At 31.1% G+C, this 18726-nt stretch overlaps 1 protein-coding gene across 2 annotated transcripts; it reads right to left on the bottom strand.

Moving 5' to 3' along the window:
* Positions 1-917: 917 nt before the first annotated feature.
* ATM2 (myosin 2) lies at positions 918-11722 on the bottom strand. Of its 2 annotated transcripts, none has more exons than XM_020368029.3 (24): positions 10619-11722; positions 9875-9976; positions 9637-9780; positions 9396-9546; positions 9272-9299; positions 9022-9190; positions 8813-8876; positions 8648-8661; positions 8473-8557; positions 8040-8143; positions 7790-7928; positions 7496-7614; positions 7041-7193; positions 6872-6961; positions 6253-6330; positions 5864-6022; positions 4957-5154; positions 4547-4752; positions 4336-4471; positions 3890-4019; positions 3457-3567; positions 3256-3368; positions 2112-2327; positions 918-1720 (listed from the first exon to the last, which is right to left on the bottom strand). In XM_020368029.3, the coding sequence occupies exons 1-24, from the start codon at positions 11015-11017 to the stop codon at positions 1259-1261; spliced, it is 3570 nt and encodes a 1189-aa protein (XP_020223618.1). In that variant the 5' UTR covers positions 11018-11722; the 3' UTR covers positions 918-1258. The 2 variants fall into 2 exon arrangements, with proteins under 2 accessions (XP_020223618.1, XP_020223619.1); XM_020368030.3 differs by having other exon boundaries at positions 2112-2324; positions 10619-11720.
* Between the last annotated feature and the right edge of the window lie 7004 nt (positions 11723-18726).

Below are 18726 nucleotides of genomic sequence, written 5' to 3'. Positions count from 1 at the left end.
TTCAACAGAAATATCCAAGATTAAAATTAATGGATCACCACCATTGTTTGTGACAAATGTAGAGTCACATTTAACGGCGCTTCTATTTTATTACACACTTCGACCACACAAACACAGAAGGGAATATTAAATTAACTATTGTTTAGTTCATTAATATATTTTTATTTATTATCAGGGCGTCTTTAATAAACACTAGTATCTTAAAGAATAAAAATAGCATTTATTAATTTTCATAATCACTTGAGTAAAAAATATCAAATGTTTCATAAATTTTTTTTAGATGTTAAATGCTTGCTTTTTTCATTCAATGGCTTCTATTTTTAATTTATTGTTTTTAAGCTTTTGTTCAAATTAATTTACTGGATCGAATTTAAAACTTACAAATCTGTTTCATGTTTTAGTGACACACTTTATCTCTCTGAAAGTAGATTGTAAATATGAAGATGTTGTAACCAGAACCGAGAAAACTGCAATTTTAGACAATCAGAACAGCAACAAACACCTGACCCTCGAAAAATGCAAACAAGCATGAAACAGTCCCAGGCAGATATTAATTTCTTGGTTTAAATATATTCTTAATCTATCAAATATTAAGTAATTTATTTTTTTCCTAAATTTATAATTAAATTTTAGTCTTTATAATTTTAAAAAAAAACTTCATTTCAATACCTATACTCAAATGTCAATAATAAATTTGTCAAACAAAACTCATTCATTATTGAATGTCACACAATCTATCTATTAATATTATTAATAAAAACATCATATTAAATTAAGTAAGTAGTATAGAACTGTCTCAATCTATTTCTATTAAAGAATTTGCAAGTAGATTTTAAGAACTAAAACATATTTTTTGAAATTACAAGAACTAAACAAATCAATGTTAAATAAGGAACCAAAAATAAACTTGTCCCAAATTTGAGAAAATAAAAACATATTAGTCTAAGTTTCTCATGTATCATATAGTAATATTGAAGATATCAACACTTATAATGGAGGCTAAATTTTACATTACATCAGCAACAACAGCATATACATGACCAAACTAGACTACACATACAACTATGCATCCTAAAGTCTACAACTATACACCACTTCCCCCATGTAACAAAATTGGTAGATATACATTTCTTCCCTTCGCCATCTAACACAACAGTAACACTTACCATTTATGACAACAATCATTTTACCATTTTCCATCCTAATCTTTCACCTTTTATTCACCTTCGACAAAGAGAATATATTTGTAACCTGAATGCTATAGTGCTCTAGAACTCAATTTCCCCCACCATCTCTTCCTTTTATCCAATTCTGAATTCCCTACTTTATGAAGTCTTGTTTTTGTCTCTTTTAGTCTAACCTTGTAGTCACTCTTCCACCCCTCAAACCTATGTTTGAGTTTCCGAAGTTCTTCGATGGAATTTGTGTTAGCAGATTGACCAGTTTTAACCTCAACCAGAGCCCTGGCATCATTATCAAATGTCTGTCTGCGCTGGTCAAATTCCCTCATCAGGTTGCTGACTGAAGTCAAAGAGCCATTAGCTTCGGAAAGACTACTCGAATACTTCAACGGCGTGCTTGCACCCGGCGTTCGAGGAGTTCGAGTTCCCATGGTAGTAGCATCTTCTGATTCATAGCTGAAAGATGCAACTTCGCGTCTTGCAAGTTGACCGCCAGCATTCTCAGCAGAAAGGCTCTTTCTAGCAGCAGCAAGGCTCATCTGCATTGAAATTGCAATCAGAAATTTGCATAGTTATAAGTTATATTAAAACCATACACGACTTGGACTTTTTAGCAAATAAGGTTGCAACAAACTCATAGTAAAACAGAAAATCACCATATTAACACATTAGTCTTATCTTATCAGCAATGAACAAATCAAGCACATTATAACAGTTAATGCTAATTACTCTTTAAGACTGACACAGGCGACACTAAAGTGCACTTGTTTTGGTTATGGAGGGGTTGAGGAAATACTATGCATTTTGTCCAAGGCCAAAGCAGAACGAGCTAGTCAAAAGTTCAGTTTGATCAGATCAATCAACTAGTCTATTACAATAATATTCACGAGTGTCAAAAAAATTAAGGATTTCTATTAACTGAAAACATACTTGCAAAGATGCCATTTGTTTTTGCCACATCTCCTCCATTGATTTCATCTTTTTCTCATATTCAATCCACCTTTTCTCAAATTGTTTTAGTTGTTCCTTCAATTCAGCATTTTCCTCTTCCTTTTGCTCTATGGTGGCTTCGGCCTTGACAACCCGCTTTTGCAGTTCTGCTAAAGCTGAAGGCAGATTCTGGACTCGCTCACTAGACACATCCTGCTAAACCCAAAAAAACAAGACATTTATAGTGTGTGGTTAGGAACTTTAAAAAATCATGAAGCTCAAGCTCAGCATTCTATATCCATGACAAGTTTCATTCCAAAAAGAAAATATGCTTTGAATGCTTCTGAGGAAGGCAATACAATATGGTCAAGGTACGGATACTTTTTTTGTTTTTTGTTTTTGAGATCACCATACAAATGAGATTTTAGTCACGTTTCTGCAAAAAGGCCGGTATAGTGTACAGTATAACAGCCAAATGACTTGAAATAAAGCTCTTTGATATCTTACAATTGACTACTTAAAGCTGACACAAATACTACTAGTGAGATGTTAATCTTGATTGAGGGAGAGCTTTGATTAATTGCCAATTAAATCATAAAACTACTCGTGCAAAAATGTGTTGGTCTATACTTAATATAATGAACAATAACAAGAGTTACACATTTAACTTATTTAAAATGAAAAGTTCCAGAAAATTAAATCTGTCTCGCACTCTCGCCCTTTGGATTGGCATCTCATTTTGTACACTTTCATGGGCTAATAAATATAGATATTATTTATTCTTGAGTTAAGAAAAGAAAATTCAATTGTCATACCAAACATGGGGAAATAAATTCTCATATGCTTAGAAATCTCAACGTTTCTGACTTTCCGCATATCAAACACCTTTCAACTTTCAAGCATTAGTCTCATTAATAGTATTAAAAGGTGGGTTGAAAATTAACTAAAAATTATGACTTCAGATTTGGAACTCCAAATTGATACAATTTTTAGTTGGTTAGAAGAAATGAAAACCAAAAAAGTACCATTACATGTATAAAACAACAGAAAAAGAAACCAATCAATGACTTATCCAAAAACTTTGAGAAAATAAGACTGCATTTTCTCGCATTTTTCTAAATTGAAAACATGCATTGTAAAGTACCTTTTCTTCAGGCAACCTCACGCGTGTCCTTTGCTTAGATTTAGCATTTTCAGGATATTTCTTTGACTTATTTTTGCCACTAGCATGCCTCCGAACCAGCCACCCACGAATTACTACAAACAGGGGAAATGAATAATAAACAAAACATATATGCAAGTACATTGGCAATGGAAAACTTGACAAAAACAGAAAAACACTAACCAGATTGTAGAATTGTGGCTGCCTGTGTCTCCTTAATATTTTCAGAAGAAATAGTTATAGAAGACTTCACCATAACACCATATTGCCTTCTTGCATTTTCTCCACGAAAAACTACAATATACCCAAATTATAATTAAGTAACAGATACAAACTTTAACTTAGGTTATACTCAATCACTTGAAATAAAAATTTGACTATTAAAGCCGTCAGTTTAAGTGTATAAAGTTCTGAATACATATATCGTAAAGTACTCCAATTTAGATTTCAACAAGTAGAAGTAAAAAAGTGCCAATTTCTTTTTGGTTTAAATCGATTATGCTTTTATGGAAATATTTTGCTTGAAAAATCAGCATAAAAGTAAAGAAAAATGTGCATGAGGCCTAGAATAGGACGAGAACATCCAATTCAAACAAAACTAATAGCCTGGCATTACATGATTGTAAAGTAGCCACTCCTTTCTTAAGTTCATGGTAATGATGGCGAGCTTGATAACCACGAAAGCTTTTTTGAATCCCAAGTATTCCCTGCAAAAGATGTTTTCTCTTATCCTCCAGTGCCCCAATCTATAAAATAAACCAGAACACAAGAAAAAGTATATCAGAGAAGCCAATACATGAATTAAATATAAAATTTATCTAAAACATGACATCAAATCTATACAAATAATCAAATGTTTGGCCGGGCAAATTTGGAAACAAAATATTCATTTAGTAAAGCATATAGTTCATAACTTCCTACACATCAATCAATAAGTCAAGTCAACTGTGACTAGGGTGGGAAATGAGTGGATTTGATAGTAATGAATGGATAAAAAGAAAACCATTAATCTATTTAAGATTTATTAAAAAATAATTGATAGAGTTTGGATTTACTACAAACCTGCCCTGTTCGAAGATAGAGTTTGGTGAAGCCAACTTGGTACATTTCGGGAGGGATATTAAACTGTTGTAAAACAGCAACTGAGATGCTCAATGGATCCTGAGATGCGTTTGCCTCAGAAAGCAGAAACCCATACCTAAGATGCAGGAACACAAATCAACACATTATTCAATATAATATGACAAAAATAAAAATGAAATTTCACCACTACCTTCTGGAAAACTCTTGATGTGTCATTCTAGTTGGATATCCAGCCCTTGAAATCCTAACAACCTCCAAAACTCCACAGGACTTGAGCTGTTGTAGCACAAGATCTTCATCATATATTCTAGAAAGATGCTTAGTATTAGGCTTTATACAGCGAATAAAGTGAGGTGTGGTACTCTCCAACTGATGCATCAACTTGAACAATTGACCCTAAAAAGAAAGAGACTTGTTAGGCTTACTTCCCCTCAAATTATTGTCTTTTTTTTTACTAAAATCTTTGTACAGTTATTACATCATATAATTTTCAGGGGACTTCGTCACCCACAATACTCATTACCCCCAAATCAATAAAATCATAATCATTACTTTTTAAATATTGAAGATGCATAACCAGCTCAATTAATGCTACAATACCTTGAACTTTGTGCCAACACTCTGCTTTTGTGAGTCCAGAGCACCTCCATACAAGGAATTTGATTGCTTCGTAGACTGATTAAGTGTCTTGGAGAACAACTGTAACAGTTCACAACTACAAGATGACAGTAGTTGAATGGAACCCGACGGTAGTGGATCTCTGTTCTTTTCTAGGAAGCAAGTTGTTTCATACAAAACCTGATAGACAACCAGATAATACAATAATCAGAAATATAAATACAAGATTGCCTTCCATGATATGCATTCTACATAAACCTGATAGACTAAGAAAAACAAAATTAGAAACCAGGAATTCCCTGAAAAAGGCCATAAGAAAAAAAAACTCTAGCTAAAACATGTTTCCTCTAGAGGAAAATTGCATGTTTAATATCAGAATGATATTTGTGTCATAAAATTTCTCATGCCTAAATGAAAGAACCCAACATTTAGTTTATTATTGAATTGCAAGCAATGAAAGAAACTAAAGAAGCAAAGTTCTTTAGTAAGTAGAAAGATAGAAATATACTATCATATATTATGTTCAGAAACAACTAAACAATCATATTCAAAAACTTGGGTCTTTACAAAACATATGCGGTATATGATTACATTAGTTTATACAAGATGAAAATTACAATAATAGGTATTAATTATCAGTAATGTTAATGCTACTGTTTTACAATATGCGCATGAAGTAGGCTTATGCTTGATACTCATACTCATGCTGCACTATTTTAAAATTTAACACACTGTAAACCAGTAAATTTAAGGACTAATTCAACTTTAAAAACTACAGCCAAGTAGATTTTGTAGCAATTAAATGGAAGGATCAATTTGACTTTAATAATCACAACCAAATAGATTTTAAGGAACTAACTTTCAGAGGCCCTTAAATACCGATACTAACCTCTCCTGCATAATGACAGACACTAAAAGCCCTGCCTCTTTCCCCTTTGAAGCAAGGATTAGTGTGCAGGTGCTGCTTAAGTTTGTTCGCAAGTGTTAGACCAGTGGCCCTGGGGAAATTTGATTCCTCGTCCAACAGAGAGAATAGCCCCAGAGGCTTCTGCACATTACACAACAGAGTACATAATTAAAACATTATCTACAGCGGACAGAGAATAATGTGACTCTAACATTATGACCTGAACATAATATGATTTTGAAAATAATCTGTGGTGTAGAAAAACATATTGTCCATAAAAAATGCAACAAAAATCAAAAGAGCCTGGTTTCCAGATCAGCAAAAGAGGAATTACTCTGAAAAGTTTTAGGAATCTTAAGCCATATAAATACCTTCTCGAAGAGATCCAAACATCCTTGATTGTCCTCAAATTCTACTTTAGTCCAATCAATGCCATCTAGCTCGTAGTCCTGAAAAATGTAAATTGCAATGTTGCTATGAAGTATGCCAAGCCTTTCAAAAATACATACTTATAATATGATACAATCATACAAACACCATCTTGTTTTGTTATATTATGGTTTTCTACTTTTATTCATTAGTACGACAGACAATTTACTGAAGTAAACAACACACTAATTCAGATAGGTAAATCAGGATCTCAGGATTAAACTGAGCTATGATTTTGTACTTCAAAGGTCCATTGTGCTGGGAATTTTCAGTTTGATACTTTACTTTTTATTAGTTATGTACTATATTGGCCAAAACTTTAAAGAAGTCTTCACCAAATCTTTTTTTTTTTTTTTCCTGAAAGATAACAGAAGTAGTAACACTTTTTATATACACACAAACTAAATTCCTGGATTTGTATCATACTATTGCACTCATATTGAAGATATCACCATACAAGGCATCAAAATACCCAGCAACCTTGAGCACAGAAATAAAATTCCTGGAATTGTATTGCACATGACAATTGTGTTCAAATTAAAGCTTAACATAGTTGCTGACCTCCTGCTCAAGTTTAAATAGATGCCGATTGAAATGTTGTTGAAGCCTCTCATTGGCATAGTTTATACAAAATTGCTCAAAGCTGTTATTCTACAAAAAAATAATAAACGATTAGAATACATAAAAAGCCTCTGAAACATCAATAAACATGTTAATACAAACTGCATACCTGAAATGACTCAAACCCATAAATATCGAGGATACTTATGGACCTCCCAGTGCGTCGTTTACCCACTTCAAGTGACTTATTAACTTGGTCTACAAGCCAATCAAACAAGCTTGCATAGATAAATTTTGCTAATGCATCTCTTGCATCGATTGCCTAAACATAAAATAAAAAATTTGGATATAACAATAGTATAATAATACAATAAGGGGGCATATAAAAATAGATCAACTGAATTGTTAAAGGTGTTGATTGCAATCAGATATTTAGTTTCCTTATTTTTTGCCTTGGATATGCTAATTGATAGGATAATTTACTTGATCTGAAATTGTATGTAGGATCTAGATAAGATTTTTTATTTTTATTTTTAACAAAGCATCTTACTTGCATATATATTAGTACATATGTTGTAAATCATTAACCGAATAAAACAGATTTAACTCAAGTAATGGACATACCTGTCGCAAGGTCAATGTCTTGGTAATAGTATCCTTGCCAGCTTGGATTTTATGGGTAGATAATGCTTCCATTAGCTCTTGGGAACTACAGCCCATTAGCAAAGCAGCATTGGTTACAGCTGCCAAAAGAAAAGAAAAACAAAAGTCATTTTTAAGTAGTAATTGAAATTTCATATATGCGATATGTCACTATGTTAGTAATAGACAATATGAATAAAGGGGGTAGGATTGCCCAGTCTTATATAGACTATTTTGACCATATTCATAGCCAATATGGAACATCTTAACAATTACCTTCATCATTCACCACTTCAATGTGATTTTCATTGTCATTAACTTGGAATGATATGTTTCCCAGCCATAAAATCGCAGCCAGCATCTTAAAAACCAATTCTTGATCCTCTTTGCACATTCTAATAACATCCAATGCTTCCTGGGGAAAAACTCAAATGCAAAAGGAGGAAAAGGTGACATGAGATTTCAGGAGGCCATAAACAAAATTAAAGATGCTAATGTTCAAAAAATGAACTGCCAAATAATATACCATCAGCCCATGAAACTTTTTAGCATCATCAACACCATCAATTGTCAAGTATTCACTCTGGTTAAGATATTTATATTCACTAGCCATCCTAAGATTCAGTCTTTCTGCACAGCAAAAGAAAGTAATTCAATATGGGTGAAAATATTTTCAAGCCCAATTAAGCTGATGAACGAATAACAGTGTGAAGGTAACCTATCACTTCACATTCAGAAATTGGTGTCGATGAATTTCAAGATATAAAATAAGTGTCCATTTAAAATTTGTAAATAAGATTATATGGCAGAGAGGATATCTTTACAGATGATAAATAGTTTGGAGTATCACAGTCAATGGTCATTTAAATGGATCATCTCAAAGATTTTCATTGAGATTTAAAGATGCAAAGAAGTATAAAACTATGCAAACTAGTAGATTGATTGCATAGAAAATGCACCTTTGAGCTCAGACGAAGATCCAGCACAAAGTTGATAAAATATGTGATATGACCTCTCGCCCAAAGCAAGTTGAACAACTCTTGACTGGCCCCAGGAAACAAGATGATTTCAGAAGTGAAGAATAATAAATATTTCAGTTTCACACTTTTGTTCAAATAGGGCATCATAAGTTACCTTTTCTAACAGAACTGATCAAGTCAGCAAATGGGAATTGGCATATGAGAAACACAAAACCATAAGAACAGGTCAAGTCAGGTCAGTATATTGTTAAAAGAAAAGGGAAAAAAAATATCAGAAAAAACTAATTTTATGTAACATGTTTAGTTCTGACAGTCTTACAAGTTTGAATTTTTGCCCCACAAATTTTCCCCATTGCACTGAAATGAATTTCAATCAACTTCCCCTGCATCAAATTAAAAATGTTTATCAACTAAACTGCTCAGCCATTAGATAAAATCCACAGTCATAAATCTGCTATAGAAATCTTGTAGAACAAAAACAGGAGGAGTAAGTTCCTTCCACTACAATGAAAAGAAATGTAAACTCACAAATCTGCTAGAGTTGTCATTCCTAGATGTTTTTGCATTCCCAAAAGCTTCTAGTATAAAATTTGTCTGAAGAATTTCATTTTCTATTCCAGAACAACCACCACCAAGAGCAGCTAAGTATTGCATAGCAATTTTTGCTGTCTCTGTTTTTCCAGATCCACTCTCACCGCTGTAAACAGATTACTACCGGTTATTATACCTTCCTTATTATAAAAACTATATATATAAAAAAAATGTGCTGAGAGCTGACCTGATGATGATAGACTGGTTCACTTCATCTGCAATGTACAATGTGCAAACAGAAAACCTTTTTATCATACAATTACATTAAACAGGTTTCAAAGGAGGAAAAAGAAAAGGGGAATTTCATTCACCTTCCATCATCTCATTATAAGCTGCATCTGCCATAGCATAAACGTGAGGACTATCCATAAGTTTCTGCCTATAAGCTGAGATATAATCATTTCCATAAATCTGGACATCTTTGAAAGGGTTGAGTGCAATTAAAATAGGCCCTGCTTTACTCTGCATACAAAGAGCACAAGCAGCATATGAGAGTTCATATATAGGCACCCGAGGCCAAGTATGAAAAACAAGCCAAAGCAGCAGACATACATAAATCATATCCTGAGAATATCTAGACTGAAGATTGTGAAGAACTGAGGGCTCATTTAAATAACTGAGCTGTATAAGATCTTCGACAGCCTCTAAAATATCAGGATTAGCTGGTAGGATATCTGATCTAGCTACTTTCATAACCTGCAGTAACAACTCGATGGCAAAAATAACCTGTTACCTTGCAATTCAAGAATGAATACTACCTTTGAAAGACACAAAAAACTAAGAAACTCACATTTCCGTTTGAGAGTGAAACAGATGCTTCCTCTCCTGAAGTTGACTGTATCGTTCCTAGCTCCCACTTCCCTTTTGGTTGCCTACACCAAACATGAAGTTTCTGTGGAAACAACCAAAAACAAAAAGGAAATTTAACAGACACAAATATGCATAAACAATGTCTCAATGCTGATATATAAATAGATAAAAGCCATAAACAAACATTCTCCTCAAGTAAAATGTTAAAAGGAACTTCGATATTTTTCAATCAAATAACATTTAATAAGATGAACACATAGGGATTGGGAAAATAAAAAACACAAAGAAAATTGAGCTGCAAGTAAGCTATACATGCTAAAAATAATGTATCTGTGCATAATATTAACCTACTGAAGAACAAAAGTAGAGCCAGAATGAAAGATCAAACAAATAAAAACCTCTGAATCAAGATACCACTCAATAAGTAGCAAGCTAACAAGGTATTACATCAGGTAAATTCTACCCTATTTGCAATTCTGAAAGGTTACGCTACTGTGTCAATAATACATTTTTTTGAAACACCAACTTCCACATTTCATTCAAGCTGATTGCTTTCATCAAAACACCAAAAACCTAGCATTCTCTAACTAAAAAACACAATAACCGAAAACAATCCGAGAGTTTCAAAACACTGAGAACCGCTGTTATAACTCCAATCCATTAATCAGCCAGCTATTACTTATCTCCAATCATTTATCATAAACATTTTCAAGTCCCCAATTACCTTTTTCATGAAATAACCAACATTGTCATCCTCAAACTCCCCTGATGAAGGAGGAGCTTCACAATCTGAAGAAGACTCATTGGATGTTGAAACTGGACAAGGCGATACTTGTTCACTCACTTTCTCTTCTGATATAACTACATAAGGAGATTCAACATCCATCTTTATCTTCTTGTGCCCAAAACTACTCTTCCTCCTGTGCCCCATCTCACCATCAACCTTGAAGCTATTAGGCAACCTCCTCGCCGACGGCAACCGCGCCCTCGACGGAGGCCGCGACGGCAATGCCGGCGGCTTGTCCTTCGGCTTCTCCTCCTCGTCTCTCCGGCGAAGCGATTCAAGCATCTCTTCCAACGAACTCCTCGTTAGAGAAGACATCGAAGCTGATGATAACATCATCTTGAAAACTTCAATCACCAAAATTCAAAGAAATTTTTTCACAACGTTTCCCTCAAATTCTCAATTTTCAACACCCCGTTTCCTGATTCCTCCGACCCATTTCGGAACTAGCGCGGAAAATGGAAATAAGAATGAAAAAAAGAATTCCTTTCCACTGGGGGTGGTTTGAAGAAAATAAGGTGGAAAAGGGTCGGATCAACACAACCTCCGAAAACGAACTCCAGAGGCGCATTTGCCTAATCGAGGAAGGTCGATGGTTTCCATTGCTGAAAGCGAAAGTAACGAGGTTTGAATGAGGAGGTTGAGGTTGTTGCGAACGAGAAACAAACCTCCTCAGTCCCAAGGAAAGAGAAAGAGAGAGAAAAAAATAATAATAATAAGGAGAGAGAAATTGTAACACAATAACAGACACGGAACAAAACCAAGGATTTGGGAAAATTGGTGTTGTGAGTGTTGTTGTGTTTTCGTGCTGTGTAAACGAAACGTTAAACGTTGCTCTCTGAAAACAGAACAGGGACTTTTAGCTTTGTCCTTGTTGTCGCTGTTGGAGATGATGATGGCTTTTTCCTTTTGCCCAGAAATTCAAATTTTTCCGATGAGTTGGCGACGCAACTAACTACTCTTCCAATATTCTTAATTCGTTTCTTCGTGAAACCGTTTGGATCTTACACTGCAAAGAATATTATTTGAACCAACGAAAATAAAATAAAATAATAATAATAATTAATTTGAACATAAAATAAGTTGTGGATTTTGAAATAATTATTATATGTTTTTTCAAAATTGGTATAGATATGAAAGCTAGTGGGAACGTGGGAAAAGTCTGACAGTGAGCTTCAATAGTCGATTGCAATTTACATAAATGGGTTGGATTTTCAAAGCAATTACGAAGCTAGAATCTTCCACTATGGAAATTAATTATTAAAACATTTCTTAAAGAATATACTAGTATTTATTATTTATCATTAATTTTTAATCATTTGAAAACAAAATAGAAAGTTAAATTAAATTTATGTTTGCAATTTTTAATATATTAAATACATTTTCCTTAACAAATTTATTTTGTATTGACTAATATTTTTGATGTAGTTGTTCGTAAGAAATATTATATTTAAAAATTAGTTTTTGACTTTGATTAAGAAGAATATTTTTCTTAGGCCATAATTATTTTTTATTGAAGTTTCTTGGTTCATTTATTTTATTTTTTTTGCACCAATTTATTTTATTGTTAGAAAACTAATTCTTATATATATTTTTTAATAAAAACACTTTTTGTTATGATTTTTTAAAACTTTTTCAAAATTAATTCTCCGTGACTCTACCTCCAACCGACCTAGAGCAAACGGGTAATTACTTCGTACGGAGAAAATAATTCTAAAAACTCATATCCTTCGGATAAAAATAATTGTATTTCAAAAAAAAAGTAGACGAATAATTGATGCACAAATTAAATAGCAGGAGTTAATGTTGTTGTTTCTTTATCGTATTTTTTCTTTATAGTATGTTTTGTTTTTGGACGGTTAAATTTTTTAGCATCAAAATTCCATATCTCTTTTTTTATAATAAAATTTAAAAGTCAAAATTTATTGAATAAAAATATCATATGAGGAGATCTAAATCGGATTAGATGGGAGAAAATATAAATAATAATGTAACGATTTTATTAGTAAGTGCTGATTTTGTTATTTTAAATATTGTGGTTAATTATTTAAGTATTTTAAAATTTTAAGGAATTTTTTTTTATGAACGTTACTTGTTTATGAGTTATTTTGGTATGGGATCAAGTTTGGTCCGTTAAGGAAAAGGTAATTTCATAATTTTTTTTTTTTAAATTTAGAGAGATACTAGAGAGAGAAACTCTAGAATTGAGGAGATCTATTTTATCTTTTAAATCCACATATTTCTTCCATCCCTTCCCTAGTAGTAGACTTTGTGGTTGTTTAGGTGAAGCTTCGGAGCCGAATTGTGGTGATGATGCAAAGTTAGCCCATAGTAACTTCTTTTGCTTCCTTCTATCTCTTTTTAGGTGATTCGTAAGTAAGGAAAGTTATAACTTGATTATTGATGAATTGTTGAGTTGCATCCTACTTAATTTTCATTGAAATCGTGGCTGTAATGATAATTTGAAAAGTGAAATTCTTGATTTTTAGTTTTCGGTGTTCTTGAATGTGTTGAGTATGAGATGATGATTTTGGATTCAATTCTTGTTTGCATGTGGTTATTTTGGTTTGAAATAAACTACTTATGATGTGTGGTTATGATATTTAGTTTTACATGTTGAGCTTTTCTGAGTTTCAAGTGGATTTATATCAAAACATGAATATGCCAAGTGCTAAATTCATCATCGTGTCAAGCATAACTTTAAGGTGTTTGGCGTGATGCATGTTAAAGGCTTTCTACCTCGTTGACGCGAGGCACGAGATTGATAGTGTCATCGTGAGTTAAAAGAGAGTTCTTTGACTTGGTGACGTCGTACTCTAACTAAGTGGCATCAGACGTGATAAAGACAAAAAATTCTTTACCTAGACAAAGTCAAACGTGAGTCAAGCAAATATTCTCTACCTGAACGAATTCAAGAATGGGTTTGGCCACGTTGGGCGTGATTGACCCAAAGGTTCTCTACTTCATTCACGTTGGGTGCAAGAAGAATGACGTCAAACATGGGTGAGCTAAAAGCTCTCTACCTCAATAATATCAAGCACAGGCAAAATGATGTTAGGCATGGGAAAAAAGACACTAGGCATGAGACTAAATAAAAATGTGTTGTTTATTTGGCTAAGTGTTGAATATTATGTGTATAAGTGGAAATGGTTACATATTATATGTTGTTGTATGACTTTAATTCCTTATACATTAATTTAGGATGATGTATGTAGATATTTTAAGTTGTTTAAAGTGGTAAACTAAATAAAAGTTGAGTTGTATGTTGTGTAGTGTTGACGTGGTTGTGTTGGAAATGCTAAATGCAAGGCATTATGTTGATTGACTTGGGACTAAAGAAGAGATGTTTTAAAATATAAATATCTCATTGTGAAGATATAGTATTGTGGTACTCTATGAGTCCAATTGTTGAAAATCCTTCTTGAAAAGTTGATTCTTAAAGTAGAATGTCAAGTCTCGACTAGGACCGTAGTCAATGACGGACGCACGTTGGAGCTTGTAGGGGTAGTTGCCCCCACTAACTTTTCAATTTTGTTTTTAATAATATATAAAATATTATATTATCTTTATTTAAAATTTAAAAACTAAAAAAAATTAAATAAAAACTAAAAAAATTATAAAATTAAAACTAAATTTAAGTTTTGTTACAGGATCGGATGTACTAATTTGTGGCCCCATTAATTTTTCAAATTTTTTTAATAATATATATAATATTATATTATTTTCATTTAAAATTTAAAAACAAAAAAATAAAAATAAAACTAAAAAAATTATAAAATTAAAACTGAATTTAAGTTTTGTTATAGTTATAAAGGAAATTTTTAAAAAAATATTTTAATATATTATAATAATTAACAACAAACTACATGTTTTAAAAAAAATTGTTATGCATTTAAATTGTAAATCAATATGAAAAAAAATTATAAATTAAATAATATATGTGTTTTAAGTTTTAAAACAAAATCATAAGTTGTTATTAACATCTTTTTAGATATTTTATATATTTTTATTTTATTTTTATTTTTTCTAATTCTTTTTATATTTTGAGGTTCTCTTCTACCTCTAACATATTTTAAAGTGTAGAAGAGTGAAATTGGAAAAAAAAAATAAACTTCTTCTTCCATCTATACTTCTTGTTTGAATAGCTAAACTACACATTTAAAGTGATCTTTGAGGTTAGTGTATTTAAAGTTATTATTTTTAGAGCTAACCTTGATACTACCGGTGACAACTGCATCAATTGAAAGAACTTTTTCTGCTATGAATATCATCAAGAATCGGATGCGCAATCGTATGGGAGATGAATGGTTAAATGATTGTTTAGTTACTTATATAGAAAAGAGAGGTTTTTGATAATATTGAAAATGAGCAAATCATTTAATGTTTTCAAACTATGAAAACTCGTAGAGAACAATTATGATATATATTTATCTTTATAAAAAATTTATTTTATATTTTAAAAAATTTATGTATTTAAATATTGCCCCCACTACTTAAAATTTCTGAATCCGTCACTGACCGTAGTTGATACTGTATAGGAGTCAGGTCGAGCCATACGTGTATAAAGTAACCAATGTAGATTCATATGGGGGTAAGGTTGAGTCATATGTGTATAAAGTGACAAAACCAAGTAAGGTACAAGGTTGGGGGCCAAAATCCCTAACTAAGTATTGGAAGGGACGTAATATTTAAAGGGTAGTCAGTGGACTAATTCCATAATAGACTTAGTTATGCATGCTAAGGTCGTGGTGGATTCACATTCAAGTTGTCTTATCCCTAAAAAGAATATTGGAGTTTTCTAATTTAAGTGGCAAAATTCAAAAAATCATGTTGTGGATTTTTAATCTAAATTATTGTTGATCTAGCAAATCCAAAAAGATCGTGTTGTTAAGTTGGTTTGGTGGGGTCAAGCCACTTAGACTACTCACTTGTACTGTAAGAGATCTCTCTTAGTTGAAAATGTGTGATAACGCATATAGTTACTATGTGGTGCACATGATGTGTTGACATGTTGTGTTGTTCATATGCTATATTGAGATGTTGATGAGTTGTATAATTGTGTTGTAAGTTGAAATTGTTGTCATGTTATTAAGTTGTAAAGTTGTATTGATGTGTTGATCTATGTTGTTACTTTAAATGGTTGTTGAATGTTGAGTTGTTGAAGTTGTGTAGTTAATTTAACGTTTCTATATGATTTTTTTTAAATCTAAGTTTATCCTTACATGTTTTCATGTGGTTGAATTGTAATATTTGTTATGAGAATAAAAGGACATGAGTAGGCTAGAGGAAGAGTACATTTTGGAAGTCATGCTAGAGAATGGTGGCGTTAGTTGGACTACTTTTATATAACTGTCTTGTAGTTGTTGCTTGACCCACAACTAAAATTTTATGTTTTCAATTGGATTATTGTAGATATGTATATGTGTCTTTGTGTGTGTGTATATATATATATATATATATATATATATATATATATATATATATGTATCTATAAGATTTGTGGTATAATTTCATTGGGAAATGTTTATGTTTTCGGTATATACTTCTATACATATATTATTATATGTATATTCAAAAATTATTTGCATGATAATCCTAATTTACATAGATTTATGTTTTTTTGCTACTTTAGTTGTTAAGTTGTAAAATGTAAAATATAGAAACTTACCGAATCGTTACAAATAACAGATTTTCTTTTGTTCAGTTAAATAAAAAACAAAATAGAAAAAAAAATATCTTTTGAAAATAGAATTCAAAATTGCCTTTCCCTTTATTTTAATTTAAATTTCAAACAATTTTCTCCCTCACTTGACCTCAATCACTCTACAATCATAATGTATTTCTGCTTTCACTTTGACGCCAAGCCAGGGAAACCAAATTTGAATCATTTATGTCGGATATCCCTTGCCTCAAGTGGATGGAAATTGCATGGCTATAAAGAAATGGAAATTTTAATTGCATGCTTAACAAAGAAGTAAATAAGATTTAGAATACAATTCGTACAGTTTTAAAGAATGGGAACTAAAAAAATTGATTGAGTTTAAATGATAATTACTAATGAGATAAATGTTTGACTAATTAGTTTTTTTATTGCAATGGTATACTAAAATGTCAACTTTTTTTATGACCAAACTTCAGCCTATTACATTCTATATTTGGATTATATTAATTTGGAAATAAATCACTATAAATTAAATTCACAAATTAATATTAAATAACTTTGAAAATTTTCAAAAACTTGTCAACCCGCTAGAAAATGTTTTATGGAATTTATTTGAATGTTTAAAAATTATGACTCTTATTTTTTAATTGATTTGTTACATAATTCCTCTGGTTTTTTTATATAGTTGTCAATTTTCTAAAAATTTCTATTTCTATATATTTATCATATTTAAAGTTAAAAATAACATTAGTTAATTTTTTTATTATCAATTATAGTCTTACTTCTTATTTAATTTTTAATTAATTTACATATTGACAACTAATAAATATTTTGATTTGAATTATAAAAAGTATAATAAGAAGTTTAAAAAATATTTCATAAAATAGAAATTTTATTATATTTTTATTAGTGTGTAAAAATCTTAAACATGGTTAAATGTAACGAAAATAATAAAATTAATTTTTTTTTATCAAAACAAATCTTAAAACTTGAACATGTATCTAGAAGCTTGGACAAAGAATCATTAATAAAAATTAAAAAAAAAACTATAGTTGGTTTAGTAACATGATTAAGATAATTCTTTTCTTCATGAAAATAGTACATGTCATGTTTTAAAATTGATAATCAAGACTAATTTATACTGATGAAATATAACTTTTATTAACAAAATATAAGATAATGTTTGAATATTGTTGTTAATTTTAAATTCTATCCATAGAAAATATTTTAGACTAATTAGTGACTATAAATATAACGTTACATGACTCATTTTTGTTTATTCAGTTCTGCTAGAAGGTAACAAGATGCGTAACAGATTTAGAACCTTTAATAGTAGTACTACCTTCCATCTTAATTTATGATCGTACACGAATAAAACATTAGAAAATGTTTGATATCGAGGACAAACATGTTTAGCCAAAACATAGCTTCTACTCTCATTCCTTTGTTACCTGAAAATCACGTCAATAAAGGTGCTTTATGGCCAAAGACAAGCGAGCAACGTTTTGACATGGGGATATATAGGTGGTCCTGTGGCTCTATCATAATAATTGAAAAGATATTAGTATATTATAAAAATAAAATAAAATAAAAATAGTAGCCCCACTTGCATTAAAATTGAATAATCCCAAATGGGAAACTAGTTAACAGATTTATGATTTAGGACATAAGAACAACTTTAAAGGGTATATAAGGGATAAACTTGCGTTTGTCCAATGAGAAAGGACATGAGCAATTGGAAATGTAGCTTTTGTCTAAGGATGCTTTTAAAACTCATTTGAGGGGCCACGGACGCTTATCCTCACCATATATTATGAATGTGATTATGAACTGAACTTCACACCTCATAGAGGAGGGATGCAACGTGTAACCATTTCATTATATTATATATTTATTAAAAAATAGGAGGTCAAAGTTCATTGGTGATGTTGACATTCATATATTGGAGGGAGTTTTGAATATTTAGTGTGTTTTATATCAGATGTATGAACTTTATTTTATTTAAAAATACAAAATATAATATAATAGTCACTAGCTAGACATATATTGTTTGAATGGCATCAGTACAATCTACTTTTAAATGTATAATTTGTTTTATAAAAATATTTAATTTGGTGTGTTTAGTTTAATCATACGCTATGTCAAAAGTGTATGTTGACACAATTTCCCCCCCTACCAATTTCATTAGTGAAAAAACAAGATTTAACAAGATATTATTAATGTACTACTTTACAATTGAACTAATATGCGGTGGGATGACAATTTCAAAAATAATGATAATTATACTGTTTTGATCATAGTATATAATAGTTTTTACATTAGTTTTAGTATATATAATTGGTGTAATATAATACTTTTTACATTAATTATAATTTAACAAAATGTT

Source organism: Cajanus cajan, chromosome 10, assembly GCF_000230855.2.
Source record: "Cajanus cajan strain Asha chromosome 10, NIPB_CcT2T_4, whole genome shotgun sequence".
NCBI classification, from domain to species: domain Eukaryota; kingdom Viridiplantae; phylum Streptophyta; class Magnoliopsida; order Fabales; family Fabaceae; genus Cajanus; species Cajanus cajan.
Note: the sequence above shows the minus strand (reverse complement) of the source record. Positions and strands in the feature narration are given on the sequence as shown.